General features: G+C 51.9%; 1 protein-coding gene across 14 annotated transcripts in view; it reads right to left on the bottom strand.

Annotated features, from left to right (window-relative positions):
* Fbrsl1 (fibrosin like 1) overlaps nucleotides 1-14,304 on the bottom strand; it is an 87,815-nt gene that overhangs the window by 11,986 nt on the left and 61,525 nt on the right. For 6 of the 14 annotated variants that reach the window (XM_052168398.1, XM_052168406.1, XM_052168413.1 and 3 more), the window contains 10 exons: nucleotides 9,021-9,066; nucleotides 6,712-7,030; nucleotides 6,335-6,555; nucleotides 5,868-5,936; nucleotides 5,468-5,697; nucleotides 4,813-4,863; nucleotides 3,834-3,902; nucleotides 3,683-3,712; nucleotides 3,439-3,510; nucleotides 1,845-1,974 (listed from right to left, as the gene is read on the bottom strand). In XM_052168398.1, coding sequence (XP_052024358.1) covers nucleotides 1,845-1,974; nucleotides 3,439-3,510; nucleotides 3,683-3,712; nucleotides 3,834-3,902; nucleotides 4,813-4,863; nucleotides 5,468-5,697; nucleotides 5,868-5,936; nucleotides 6,335-6,555; nucleotides 6,712-7,030; nucleotides 9,021-9,066 — 1,237 coding nt within the window. Of the gene's footprint in view, nucleotides 1-1,844; nucleotides 1,975-3,438; nucleotides 3,511-3,682; nucleotides 3,713-3,833; nucleotides 3,903-4,812; nucleotides 4,864-5,467; nucleotides 5,698-5,772; nucleotides 5,937-6,334; nucleotides 6,556-6,711; nucleotides 7,031-9,020; nucleotides 9,067-14,304 lie in introns of all 14 variants that reach the window. The other 8 variants (XM_052168400.1, XM_052168403.1, XM_052168402.1 and 5 more) reach the window with 8 other exon arrangements.

Below are 14,304 nucleotides of genomic sequence, written 5' to 3'. Positions count from 1 at the left end.
CAGAACTGTACACATTGGGAGAAAGGCTGAACTCTAAGCTCCCAACTTAGAAAAAGGACAGCAAAGAAATAAAGGTCGAGGAAATACAGATGCCAGGAAGTCTCATTTTAACATTCTGATGAAGCTGGAAGATTAGCAAAGGGAGAGAGATGCAGGACTAGGCAATTTGAGCTACCTTAGTCTCTGAAAGGAGCCGGGGCTAAGCAGGCTAACCATTAGCCATCCCTTAAAGAGAGGGTTTCTACACTGTTTCTCAGGGCATCAGGGACTAAGTGCTTAGCAAGAGTATGGGCTTCAAACCAGATAGCATATACTTCTTCAGAGTCTATACACTCTATACACTCTTTTTTTTTCCCTTTTTTCCTTTTTTAAGCTAAATGTAATTTTTTGTTTGTTTTTTTGATTTTTGGGTTTTTTTGAGGCAGGGTTTCTCTGTATAGCCCTGGCTGTTCTAGAACTCACTCTGTAGACCAGGCTGGCCTGGAACTCAGAAATCCACCTGCCTCTGCCTCCCAGGTGCTGGGCTTACAGGCGTGTGCCACCACCACCCGGCTAAATGTAATTTTTAAATGAGTAATGAGTGAGACATAGAACTTGCAGGAATGTGTCTATATTCCTACACAAAAGGGCTGCACCTTGCTGATGGATTAGTAAATGACACTGGAAAGGAATGGATTTTCTTTTCCGTATAGTTTCAACTCAATCCCAGTAAAAATACCAAATGTCTGGTGGACACTAGGCAGGTTTAAGAATTAGGAAGACAGAGAACTTTGGGAAGTGGGGAGAAGGCAGTGGTCATCCAAGACAGGGACTGAGTGATAGAGGAGGGGTCAGCAGCAAGACCATGCAGAGCACTAAGAGTTATGTCCTGGGGGTTGAGCCGGGCTGTAAGCCATCAGGAACACCTCTGCTTTGATAGTCTAGATCTGAGGGCCAGTCCAGGGGAAAAGCCACTGTGAGGCCAGCTCTGGGCGGCTAGCCAGCTCTGCCATCCTAACTTGTTAGCAAAGGTGAAAATATACTTGCTCTCTCTCCTCCACCACACATGGGCATTGAGGGAAGAGGATGGAAAGGATGAGGATATCTGGGGCTCTGAGGTAACAGACCTGAGACCTCATGGAAGAGGGATCCTACAGAGGGAAGACAGCCTTCACATGTGCTGTGGACACGTGTGCATGCACACAGGCTGGAAGAACATTCTCACAGAGGCCCTCAACTTGTCTCTACCAATATCTGGGTTCAGGTTTTGAGTTTAAAGAAGTTCCTACCATGCTCATAACTGATCTGCAGCACATACTGTGTCTAGACTTCACTCATGTAGCCTCAAGCTGAGTCTCTTTTGTTCCTCCTGGAGACGTAGGATTTGGATACAAGTCAGACAGGTGTCCCCAATAAACCCTGGGCATCAAGTCTTGTGGCAAAGGGCTTCCAAGGCTAAGAGCAAATAACTCTGCATGTACTTAGGTGAGGCTGGGACACAGGTTGTTGGAAACAGTTTGCTACATGTGGTGACAACACAGATATTGTCCTGGGGGTGTTGAGCTTAAAGAAGATAGAGCTCCAGTGATGAGGGATGCTAGGATGAGGAGGGAACAGGTCACCAAGCATCAAGTAAGGTGGGACAGAGGCCCAGGTGACACAGTGGTCAGGGTCTTGAGTAAGTAGCACTAGGGTCTCAGTGTACATGGGCTGGCTTTAGGAAACAGAGGGCCTTTGGGCTGGAACTGGCAGTAGATATAAAGAACACTGTGCAAGGGCCCTGGGGAGTCTCTCATCCCCACACCGGACAAGACAGATATTCTGGCCCCACTCAGACCCCTGATCCCAGCTACCTGTGGTCTCACCTGTGCTGGAGAAGAGGGGCCGGGCCAGGTCCTGTGGGTAGTGGAACCCAGAGAACATGCTTGGGGCAGGGGGCCGGCTGAACAGGTCCAGCTTTGTGCCAACCTCTAGCTTGTGGGGGTCCAGCTGCATCTGCAGGGGGACAGAGTGTGTGCCAGGGCTGTGTGCAGAGGCTTGGCCATTGCCCCAGGCAGAACCTGAACTGGTGGCCTGGACTATACAGGGACCTCACTGGAGGTGCCTCCTTAGGAACTGCCCATGGTATGGGGAAGAAAAGTCAGTTTTAGTGGGTTTCCTCTGGGACAGGTGAACCAAAACCCTACTGCAGTGTGCGATGCATGGAGTCACAATGGCACACGCCACCTTTGTATCATGGTTCTCAATCAGTGTATTCTTTATAAAATAGCATATCTGTGTATTTCATTTCGCAGAAAATATCTTCATTTAGATTTCACAAAATTCAGCTGAAACAGCATATCCACAGGCCTAAGTTGTTCCAAATTTGCTTGTTTTCCAATCATGAAATTCATGTTTAAAAACATGAATCTACAGCAGTGAAACGGCTCAGCAGGTAAAGGCTGTGCCGCTGAGCCTGAGGACCTGCGTTCAAGTCTTAGGACCCATATGGTAAAGAGAGAAATCCAACTCCTTCAAGTTGTCTCTGACCTCAAATGCATGCCATGGCACACATGTATTGCATATACAGGTGCACACACATGTAAGCACACACACAGTCAAATGAAACCCTTAAACTACTTTATTAAACTTGTGCTTGCCCTTTGTGCTGGCCATCCCTGGAGGGCTCTGTGGCCAGAGGCTCCACTGAGTGTGGCTCTGAGGACAAGGAAAGGGTACTGCCCTGCCCTTCCACTTCCACCCTTGTCTGTGTGACCTGCCCTGCCACACCTTGCTATAGCCAGCATTTGGGAGCTCATGTTCCTCTTAGTTCCCAAAGTATGTCTCTCATTCTCATTCTCTCTCTCTCTCTCTCTCTCTCTCTCTCTCTCTCTCTCTCTCTCTCTCTCTCTCTGAGTTGGGGGGTTATACATCACCTTGTAGGAGTGTTCCATGTTGGGTGGGGGCAAGTGGGAGGCAGGTAAACCTTGTATGTCTACATATGTTGTTAACAGCTGAGTGAGAACCAAACCCTTCTTTCCTAAAATATCACCAAGGATCACTCAGGAATCACTGTGGTCACCCCGAGTTTTACCACTCCAGTCCTGGAAACTGCAAGCACCTTTGTTCTTCCAGCAAGGCATGTGTGCTCTCTCACGAGTCCCTCTCTGCTGACTTGACTAAGGTCTTTTGGGAGACTTTTACAACTATACACAAAGGTGCAGTGCATCATGGAGAGCGTCTGTACTGCAGACTGTCCTGACTTCCAGTGAAGACACTGTCCCTCTCCCAGTTCCTGCCAATCAAGACACTTGTGCACATGCACTGTGTTCCCAACCCAGGCTCTTCCCGGGCAGTTCCGTGAATGTTCCTCACTGCAGCCTTGGAGCTGGCCAGAGCCTCTCATCACACACCCTAGAGTCCTCCCAAATGGCCCCACCAGGGAGGCCCTGGCGGTGCACCCGCCTGGCCCGGCCTCACCTTCATCTTCTGCTGCTGGTGGTAGATCTGCCAGGCGATCTGCACGTGTACCGCACACCACTTCCCTGGTTTCTGTGGCAGGACCGGGATGTGCTCAGAGAGCCCAGCGCCTCTTCCCAGGCCTCATCTTCCCCAGATTCCTACCATCGGGACCACCCCAAGGCCACCCAGGAGAGAACCGGAGTCCTTCCCAGCCACAGCCCCGGGTGTGCTTCCAACTCCTTCCCAGCATGCACTCACTCACCCTGACTGCTGTCCGGTACGGATCAGACACCTGTGGTAAACAGGAGGGAGAAGGGTCAGGTCCTGGCTCTATGGGAGCGGAAGCCCAGGGCTGGGAGAGACAGCACCTGAGCATATGCTGCCCACTTACATGGGAGACTGCTGACACCTACCCCAGGGGCTTTCTGCAGGAAAGTGTGAACCACACTGGGTCGGCCTGTTATCTCGATGGAGTTTGAAGTCTGAAGGTTCAGGGAGAGAGGGAGAGAGCACGTGAGGGAGCTATACACTGAGGAGGGAGGAAGCAAGCAGGAGGCCTCTGGGAGCCCCAAATTCTGGGATGGACTATGCTTTGGCATGCGGTGGGACCCTGCACAGTTAGCTCAGTCCCATCATAAGACCACCTCCCCTTCAGTCAAGAGGACTTGCCAAGGCAGGAAGACTGGCTTATGACAGCTCTGGGGAAAACAGATTGCCTCACTTTGAGGGGAACCTACATACAAAGGGTAAGACAGTACTTCGGGAAAGGAACAAGCACAGCCTCTAGCCCTGGAGACTTAGAGAGCTGCTGCGTGAGCAAAGGGGGCTGAAGTGAAATGGAGCCTCCATTCTGTTTGGAGGGAGAGGCCATGGAACCTCTCCTACTCAGCTCCTGGCTCTTCCTGCTCCTTCCCTCCTGGGCAAGGTGATGGGTTTCACTGCCACATCAGTTGGCCAACTTCTACACAGCCCAGTAGCAGGCTTTCCAACTGCAAACAGGTTCTCAGCCAGCAGGGGTCGCACAGAGTAAGGCCAGTTGGCAACTAGAATTGGAGGTAGTCAGTAGCCCCGCCCCATGCCCTAAGTCCACCCACCTGCCAGCCTCCCCCCTGCCAGAAGCAGCTAGCTCTACCTTGGGCAGAAAAGCGCCCTGAAGGGACCCAAAGGGACCAGGGTGCAAAAGCAGGGTGGGCTACCCAGGGCCTGTGGGAGGGAAGAGCAGGAAGAGCTGCAGAGAGACAGAGTTATGGGCTGTGGACCCCACATGGTGGAGGGCCTTGAGCTCTGCTTCACCGCCCCCCCACCCCCAGCATCCAGAAGGAAGTAGGACAAGTTTGTAGCTTCCTCGAACCCCGAGCAGGCTGCAATCTGGGCCCGAGTACAGGGACTCACGTTGGAATGTCGGAAGTAGGGGCTGTCCAGCTTGGGTGAGAACTTGTCAAACTGCAAGGGAAGAATGCAAAGGTAAGACTTCCTGTACAGGCCTAATGCCCTCTATAGGCCCAGAACCCACCCACGGCTGGGCTGGACAGTGACCAGGATGGCTACTGCTTTCTGAAGCAGATGGCCTGGTGTGATCACCTGGCTCCTGGTTCGAACAGGTAGGTGTTTACTCAGCTGAGGCTCTAGACAGGGGCACAGGCATAAAGCCCTGGCTGGAGACAAGATAGGAGAGCCATGACCCCCCCAGGCTGTGACAGAGAGGAAATAGCTGCACGCAACAAGGTAGAAATGGACCAAAGGCACACGAGGACACTGCAGTGGCCTGGTTTTGTCCAGGCTCTGAGACCTGATGTCAGGCCTAAGACAGAGCACTGTTGCAGTCAGCCCAGGCTCAGGCCCTGGCAGGGGAGACCAGAGGGTGGGCTGGGGTTCAGGCCCACAGTCCAGCATCCAGTATGACAGCCAAGTGGGGTCTACACACATCGGCAGAAGATACCAGGACCATCAGCTCGTGGCCTATGTGCATGAGAGTGTGCATCTGTGTGTGCAGCTGCCTGCCCCACCCAGCCCGCCCCGCCAGCAGCCAGCACTCGGGCCTACGCACCGGCGAGGGTGCGGTGGGCGGCATAAGCGGCGTCGGGGGCAGCCCCGCAAAGGGGGCAAATGTGTGTTGGTGCTGGTGTGTGTGCTGGTGTGTGTGCTGGTGCGTGTGCTGATGCGTGTGCTGGTGGAACTCGGCCCGCAGCAGAGCCCCCGGGCCCAGGGAGGCGCCAGGCCGCTCCGCGTTCTGCACCAGAAACCGCGTGTTCAGCTCTTGCCTGAGCAGTTCGTGATCTACAAGAGAAAAAGAGAGAGAGACAGAGAGGCACGTCGGCCGCGGGCTCCCAGCGGGGCGAGGCGGATAGTCACCTGGCACTCCCGGGGTCGGCAGGCCAAGCCGTGGTGGCCACTCGCTACTTGCGGGCCCAGGGGTGGAGGTAAGAGAGGAGCCTGTGACCAAGTACCAATCAGAATCCCCGAATGAGGCTGGCAATACATGATTGGCTGGTTGAATGAGATCAACAGACTGGCATCTAGAGGCAAGGAGAGAAGTCTATGAGCCCTGTCCAGCCTGTGCGGCCCGGGGCCTCAGGCTGGGATACTGGCCCTGCAGGATGAACAGCTGACTCCACTCAGAAATCCTTCAGAGATTAAAAATTGGTGAAGGTTCCAGCCAAAAGTAAAAGGAAGGACTTGGGCCCCACTCGGAATCTTCTGGAAGTTGGGAGCAGCAAAGGTGGAAGAGTCCAATGCAAAGTAGGGACTGCCTGACTGAGTAGGGGTGTTATGCACATGGCCCTGAGTCCTCTAAGATCCCCTCCACCACTACCCTCGAAGGGCTAGCTCACAAACCTCCCAGGATCTTCGCCTCTTCCATCCTGGCCCAGGGCCCCAATGAGGTTGAGCATGCACCCCTGGGTGTAATACCTACCGGCGGGGTGTCCTGGGATGACCAGGCTGCTGGCGGGCAACGCTGGGGGCGGGGGCAATGTTGAGGGGGCAGCGAACATTGCCGCGGCGTGGTGCTGGTGCTGCGCCTGGGACCTGAGTGCCAGGTGTGAGGTAGACAGGTGGGGGCTGGGGCCGTGTGGAGACAGTGTCACGTGCTTTGCCAGGCCCAGAGGGGTGCCGCTGACCGTGCTGCTGCTCCTGCTGCAAGACACAGGGCTCAGCGTGGCATCCTTGCCCTCAGAACCTGGATATCCCATAGCCACAGTCCCTTTCCAAGGCCAGCGGCACCGCCCTCAGCTCTGGGACGGGCAGGAAGCCACAGCCCTTCCCCAAGCCACGTCCTCACCCATTCCCCACCTGAGGCTGTGCAGGTGCAGGCTACTGGATGCCACCTGGCCAGGGCCAGGGCCCACCAAGGCGCCCAAGGACAGAGGCACGTGTGTTGGGAGTGAGCCCCGATGCTGCGGGGTAAGCTGTGGCTGTGGAACGTGGTGAGGTACAATGGACGCTTCTCTCTTCACCAGGGGGCTGGCCAGAGCTCCTGGTGGAGGTCCTGAGGGCGCAGGTGCTGTGGCAGGCAGGAAAGACTCGGTGCTGAGCTCACTGCTGCGCTCCAGGCCTGACACCTTGGGCACTGTCCCTGCCTTGGCCTCTGACTTCTCACCTCTCCCAGAACCTGCAGAGAAAGAGCAGGTGTGTTGTTGGACCTGGCCCTAAGTACCTGAGCACCACTTGCCAGTAACCAGATGTGACATTGCTCTTGGCAGAATGCTAAGGGTCCTGTGATGATCCCTACATCCAATGGGGAAACATGAACAGAAATAAGTCCTGTTCATTACCCGAGGTCGCACAGATAAGCTCAGGTATGCCAGCCTCCTCCCTGGTACCCAGCCCCAGGTCCTTTTCTTAACTCCAGAATTCTAGGTCCCAAAGTAAGGTTAGGGTATAAGGCGGTTATAAGCCCAATTTTTAAAGTTTTATTTTTAAAGTTTCTGTGAGGGTCTCCCCAGCCCCCACATTTATTTTTTTGTGTGTGAGTGTTTTGGCTGCACATATCCTGTGCACCTCCAGCTTGCTTGGTGCCTGTGGAGACCACAAGAGGGCATCCGATCACCTGGAACTAGTGTGGCAGGATGGCAGAGAACCACCATGTAGGTATTAAGAATCTAACCCTGGTACTCTGGAAGAGCTGATAATCAGTGCTCTTAACCATCTCTCCAGCCCCCCTTTCCCGTTTTCTTTTCCTTTTCCTTCCTTCCTTCCTTTTGGTTTTTTGGGGCAAGGTTTCCCTGTGTAGCTTGGCTGTCCCAGAACTCACTCTGAGAGAGTGGCCTTGAACTCAGAAATCCGCCTGTCTCTGCCTCCCAAGTGCTGGGATTACAGGCGTGCGCCACCACACCCTCTGCCCCTTTTTTCTCTTAAACATTTATTTTAGTCTTATTTGGGTTTTTTTTTTGTGTGTGTGTGTGTGTGTGTTTTTCAAGACAGGGTTTCTCTGTGTAGTCCAGGCTGTCCTGGAACTCACTATGTAGACCAGGCTGGCCTCGAACTCAGAAATCCACCTGCCTCTGCCTCCCAAGTGCTGGGATTAAAGGCATGCGCCACCAGTGCCCAGTTTATTTTAGTTTTAAAATTATGTGTTTTCAAGGTGTGTGTCTCTATGAGTACAAGTACGAGCTGCCTGATATGGGTGTTGGAATCCAAATTCTAGTGGTCCTCTTATAGAGCAGTATGGTTTCTGAATCACTTAGCCGTTTCTCCAGCCACCCCTCCTTCCTCTTAACAGGGTCTCTCTATGTAGTCCTGGCTGTCCTGGAGTTTGCTCTGTAGATCAGGCTGGCCTCAACAATCAAGAGATCCTCCTGCATCTGCCTCCCAAGTGCTGAGGTCAAAGGCTGGTGATACTGTGTCCTTATTTCTCTTTATTTTTTTTCTTTACACTGTGTGCATGAGCTTGTGTGTGTACATGCCCTGGTACACGTGCGGAGCTTGGAGAACTGGTAGGAATCAGCTCTCTCCCCACAAGATGTGGGCTCTGGGTACTGAATTCAAGTTCACTGAAGATGGCCTTGGCTGGCAGTGTGCCCACGTGGTACTGCCTTAACCACTGAGCCACCTCAGTGTAGGGAGATGAGTCTTGAACATGCCAGTCAAGTGCTCTGCTACTGAGCTATCTCTCTAGCCTTCTTTGACTGTTTTATTTTCAGACAGGGTTGCTTTAAGCTGTCCAGGATAGTCACAAACTCACTCCATAGCCCACAATGGCCTCTAATTTTAATCCTCCTACCTCAGCCTTCAAAATAGCTGGGAAGAGAGGCCTGGGCCACTAGGTCCAGCTCCCATGACCTCATTTTGTAGAGAAGATCAGGGTTCTACAAGAACTTGCCCCATGGCTGACACTTGTCCAACCTCTACTTATTCTCTTGGCTGTAGCATATATTACCATATATTCACACAGCCACACATGCATAAGCTGATGCCCGTCTCTTTCTGATGCCTGCAGTGATCAGCAGAAGTGGCTTCCCACACTAGGACTGCTTCCCTTTGCTCTACTGTTTCTAGACCACCATCCCTGCCCAATGAGATAAACAGACCCTCCCAAGGCTCCTACTGCCCCTGAGTCTCTATGACCTGAGACCCAAGATCTGGGCTGGGGATACACTCACCTTTGTCAGGTGCCGGGGCAAAGAGCTTCTCAGAGCCCACAGATGCCTGAGGAGAGAGAAGAGGCTAACAGGCTGGAGCTGAGAGTGACTATTATCCACCACCCCAGCAAAACCCAATGCCTAGTATAATATACACTTCTGAGGGAAGACACGCTTAGTCCTGGACTTGGTATTGTGCACACATATTTACAATGCTCATAAAGCTTCGATGGACTTGCTCAAAATGGGCCAAGTATGACGGCCTTGTGGAAGAATAGCCTGAGAATGCCAGCAGCATGGCAGGTGGCCCGTCTCTGTGCTCAGGGTTCCTCTGGGTCTCAGCTATAGGGCTGAAGACAGAGGAGGGAGGACAGTCCTTACTGTGGTTGCCTCATGCCCAGCCCGGGGCACAGACAGAGTCAGTGCCTGGAGAGTTAGAGAGAGAAGAACCACCTATTCAGGGATGTGCAACATCAGACGCTGTGGCTTGACATTGACATCACAACTGTGCCAAGCTCTATTCAAAGATACCTTGGGATACATTCAGCTATGAGCCACAGGAGTGGTCCTAGTAGGTACCAGGTGGGGGACGTGTCTTATGCTGTGGTATAGCACCATTCTCAACTCCTAGGACTGGCCAAGTCAGGGCTGGTGTAGTCCAAGTACAGGAAACTCTGAGGGGACCTGCTGCTCTCTTTTCCATTTCTCCCAGAGAAGCATACTTGTGTAGTTTGGACTGAGCAGGCACTTGTAGCTGTGTAAGTAATTAGGATGAGAATGTAGCCATGGGAGAAGAATGGAGGGCCCATACTATGAAGGACTTGACACTTTGAAAACACTTGGTAAACATGATCCTAGATAGATCTTTCTGTCCTCTTAGATCACTTCTTCAATAGGAAGTGAGTATGTGCTCACACAAATCACACTGAAACGAACTCTCAATGTGATAGCACGCCCGCAAGCTGATCTTCGGTCAATGAAGGAATGTGTGGGATCAGTGTGCCCTTGGATAAAGGCCCTGGAGGACTCCCAGACATCCCATCATGACAGGACACTGAGAGGCCCTCTGTGAACCAGGAAGCATCCCACACAGGTACTAGATTCCCCTGTGCCCTCCTGACCTTAAACTTCCATCCAACAGTGAGCTGCGGCCTTCTGCTGTCTATAACTCTCTGTGCTACATCACATGCACGGGTGAGTGGGTCTGTGGAGAACCTCCTCCACAACCCAGTGCAGAAGCATTCCATCGACAAAAATGGGGCCTTGAGTCTCTAGGTTTTACCTGAAGTCCCAAGACTGTCTCTGCCTCTCCCTGTTCTGCATCTGCACACAAATGCTTCAATGAAGTTTGGGGTTTGTGAAGACCGCCATAGCCACTTAATGCCTTAAAGATGCTGCTCCGAAAAGGGGGCAACGATGAGACATGTAGACCACAGACGTGCACACAAGGTGCCTACATATGTGCACTGCACAGGTACATGCACACACCTACACATCTGTTCTTGCTTTTGGGTGCCTGTACTGTATAGGCATAAGGCTGATCGTGTGTAAGGAGGTATGGACAGCTACACCAGTGCACAAGTTTACATACACTGTCATGTACAATGAGTGTGAATGTATGTGATTATGTCAGTAAGGCCTTAGAAGGTAGGTGTGCACTGGAGATTGGTGGGGTTTGGAGGGTCTTGGGCCATGGGCTCACACTATTTTATGATTTTACAAAAAAGAAATTCAGTAATCATTGAATATAATGAAATAGCCTCTGCAGGGAGGGGGAATAGGCTTGGTCCAAGGGAATTCATGGGAAAAACAGTAGAAGAGTAGACTTGAGGTCAAAAGAACAACCTCATCCAAGAAGGCCACAATCAGATGACACTTCAACATAATGTAGCTTCTACTAACTACAAGTTCCCCAGCACAATCTAACAGGACAATGCCAGGATGTGTGAGCTAATGAGCCCTTACTGTCCACAGAGCTTTTATATGGCCCACCTGAGGCCTGGGATGGGGCTATGTAGAGCTGGGTTTTTAGGATGCCAGGCCCAGGCCAGGCCCAGCTGTCATGGGGTGAGGACACCCCACTGTCTATCAACAGGCAAAAGGGACATAATATCTAGTCCAGACTACCTCGGCCTAAAGAACTGTGGACACGGAATAGGATTCTGATTGGTGAGATTAAAGAAAATCCCAGAACACTGGAGCTGGGGAGAGATGGTTCAGTGTTTAAGACCACTAGCTGTTTTTCCAGAAGCCCAAAGTTCAGTTCCCAGCACCCACACGATGGGTCTGTAACTTCAGTCCCAGGGGATCTTCGGGTCTCCTTTGCACATGTTGTACATATTAATTAATTAAATTTGTTTGTTTAAGACAACATCTCATTTTGTAGTTCTGGCTGGCCTAGAGCTTACTGTGTATACCAGGCGGCCTGCCTCTGCCTCCTGGGTGCTGAGATTTAAGGTGTACACCACCACATCCAGCTCTTCTCCCCCTTTTCTTTTCTAGTTAAGAAAGAATACCCCAGAATGGTAAGGGGCAGAACCCATGGCTGGACAGAGAGGTAGTGACTGGGGAGGCAGGCCCTACCCACGGGCCACTCTGACTACACAACTGCGTGTTCTCCTGATGACAGGCTACATCTTGGGTGAGGTGACTATAGTGCTTCAGAGCACAAAGCATGCCACCTCACCTCACATACCAGATTTTTCAGGGTCCTCATCTTGGACTTCCACTCAGTCTCTGTGAACTTCTGTAGTCTATAACCCTCTGTGCTACATCACACACATGGTATGGAACCAGCAGTACTCCCAATTCCCTGGAGCTTGAGGGATCCTGCCAAGGGTGGGTAGGAGGTGAGGCTACAACCAAACCTGTAGCTCCAAGTGTGGCGTGAGCTGGATTCCAGGCCCTGGAGATGTAGCAGAGTTGCTCAGACACAAGTCAACACAGCTTAGGCCTGATCAGAGGTCTTTACAAGTAAAGCCAGCGAGGCTCAGGATCCCACCTAAATGTACCTCTGCCCAGCTCAGTCCTTTTGCGCCGTGCCACGCCTTCTGACCCCTCTGCTGCTTCTATAGTCACCACTTCAAGCTAGTTTGGTAGAAGAGAAGGCAGAACAAGTCAAGGTTTCTCAAGGTCAGGGCCGTTTTTCTTCCTAACCCTACTCCTGGTTTGCTAGGAGGAGTGACCATTGTAGGGTCTATCCTAAAAGCACTCAGAATCACAAGGACTAGGGAGTCAGTCAGTGGATAGGAAAAGCCAGGGGCCTGCTGGGCAGGCAGAGAGAGCCTGCTGGGGCCAGAATCAACTGTTTACTTATCACTTCTGTCTGCAGACAGGTACACCAGGGTCCTGACCAAGCTCTGCCCCTTTTGCCTTGCCCTCACTTCTAGGACACCGGAGCTCCAGGAGATTCTGTCATTAGCCTATCAGAGCTAAGGCAGGCCACTTGGTTATCTGTTCCTGTACAAAGACCATTTGGGCTACCTTAGCTTTCACAAATTTCTTTACAACAAACCAAATCAGAACAATGGCACCCAGCTGAGAAAATTTAGGGCTTACCCCAGAGCAGAGCAGAACACAAACTTCTCTGACTGTTGTACAACTGTGTAGAATCTCTGGATCCCGCCTATCCCATTCTTCTGCACATAGAGCTACCAGGGTTCCCATTAATCTCTCTTGGCATGTCATGTGGCTCCTCTGGAGTACAGTCTGACTGTATCTATCCGTCCTGCTGATTATCTATAGCCTCCTATGTGGCTCTGGGAACCCCAACTCTTGTCCTTTCCATAACCAGCCCCAAAGGCACCAGGGGATGCCAACAGCTGGCCTCCCTCTGAGGAGGCTACCCTAGGTTCATCACTATCAGCCTCACTGATAGGTCCTCTGGGAGCCACCCAGCCCTTACTACAAAGTCTGCAAGCCCATCTTGGGCTCTGCTCCACATGCAGCAAGTAAACCCGGGGCCCTGCAAGTCAGAAAGGAAGAACCTCAACCTCCAATTAGAGAATGAAACAAGCCATCAACATCAGGACCTGCAATTCCACATCCAAGCCAAAAGGCAACTTCCAAACCTTAGGGTGTTTAAGACCTTACACAAGCCGGGCGGTGGTGGCGCATGCCTGTAATCTCAGCACTCTAGGAGGCAGAGGCAGGCAGATTTCTGAGTTTGAGGCCAGCATGGTCTACAGAGTGAGTTCCAGGACAGCCAGGGCTATACAGAGAAACCTTGTCTCGAAAAAACAAAACAAAACAAAACAAACAAACAAAAAAGACCTTACACAAGTAAGCAGTAAGTAAAACAACTCAAATTTGGGCAGGGAGGGCGACCCCTACTCTGCCTGCCTCTAATTGAGATCTAATGACTTCTTAAGGTACTTCTTAGCAATGAATGTTCTTTCCCAGGGAAGCCCTAAACTCCTTGGTCTTATAATCATCATCATCATCATCATCATCATCTGCTGCTGCTGCTGCTGCTGCTGCTGCTGCGGGTGGGGTCCCAGCAGGGAACTGCTCTCCCCAAGGGTGGATGTGAAACCTAAACTTTCTATGGATTCAGATCCATGATTCAGACTCCAGGAGAGGCAAGGGGGTGGGGAGCAGAGTGAGGAAAAGCACAGAACAGTGCCTGGCATAGCCAGTCATTTCCCTCCATACACAGGCAAATTGCTCAGAAAGACCATGGGTGCAGACAGGAATCCTAGTGCTTTGCAGGATTTTCTGACATGTGGTCAGGCTGGTTACTCCCGTTCTGTAATGGGAAAGCTCTGACCCAGAAGACATCAATTTCCAGGACCTCCGGGGGAACCAGAGGTGGAATGGATATAAGTCCTTCCTAGGCAGACTCTGCCCCTTCTGCCAAACTTCAGAGCTGGCTAGCTAGGCCAAGACGGGTGTATCACAGGGGACGCCAGACCTGCGTTAATAACTTTCTGGACATTATCTACAGGGATGAGACTCAGGTACACAGTTCTCCTCCAATCTTGGTGTGAAGCCAGAATACAGAAGAAAAGAATACGGTCTCCAAAATGCATGTGGTAAATCCCCAGGTTACAGGTTTGTGGGTCCGCGCAGAAGGCATATCTGGCAAGAAGACACCACTAATTCTCCGAGGGGCGTCAATATGGCTCGGGGATAGGGTCACCGCGTGCTTTGTTTGAGACTATTGGACCCTAGGGACAGCCCTCGGATCAGAAACGAAGCACAGCCTCGGCCGCACCCCGCCCCAGACAAAGAACTCAACTCCAGGCAGGTAAGCAAGGCACCACGCACCGGGTGGCGGACTGAGCACGGGGGTACAGACAAAGAC

Source organism: Apodemus sylvaticus, chromosome 22 (genome assembly GCF_947179515.1).
Source record: "Apodemus sylvaticus chromosome 22, mApoSyl1.1, whole genome shotgun sequence".
In the NCBI taxonomy this organism is placed as follows: Eukaryota; Metazoa; Chordata; class Mammalia; order Rodentia; family Muridae; genus Apodemus; species Apodemus sylvaticus.
The sequence above is the reverse complement of the archived record's forward strand: the minus strand, read 5'-3'. Positions and strand labels throughout refer to the sequence as shown.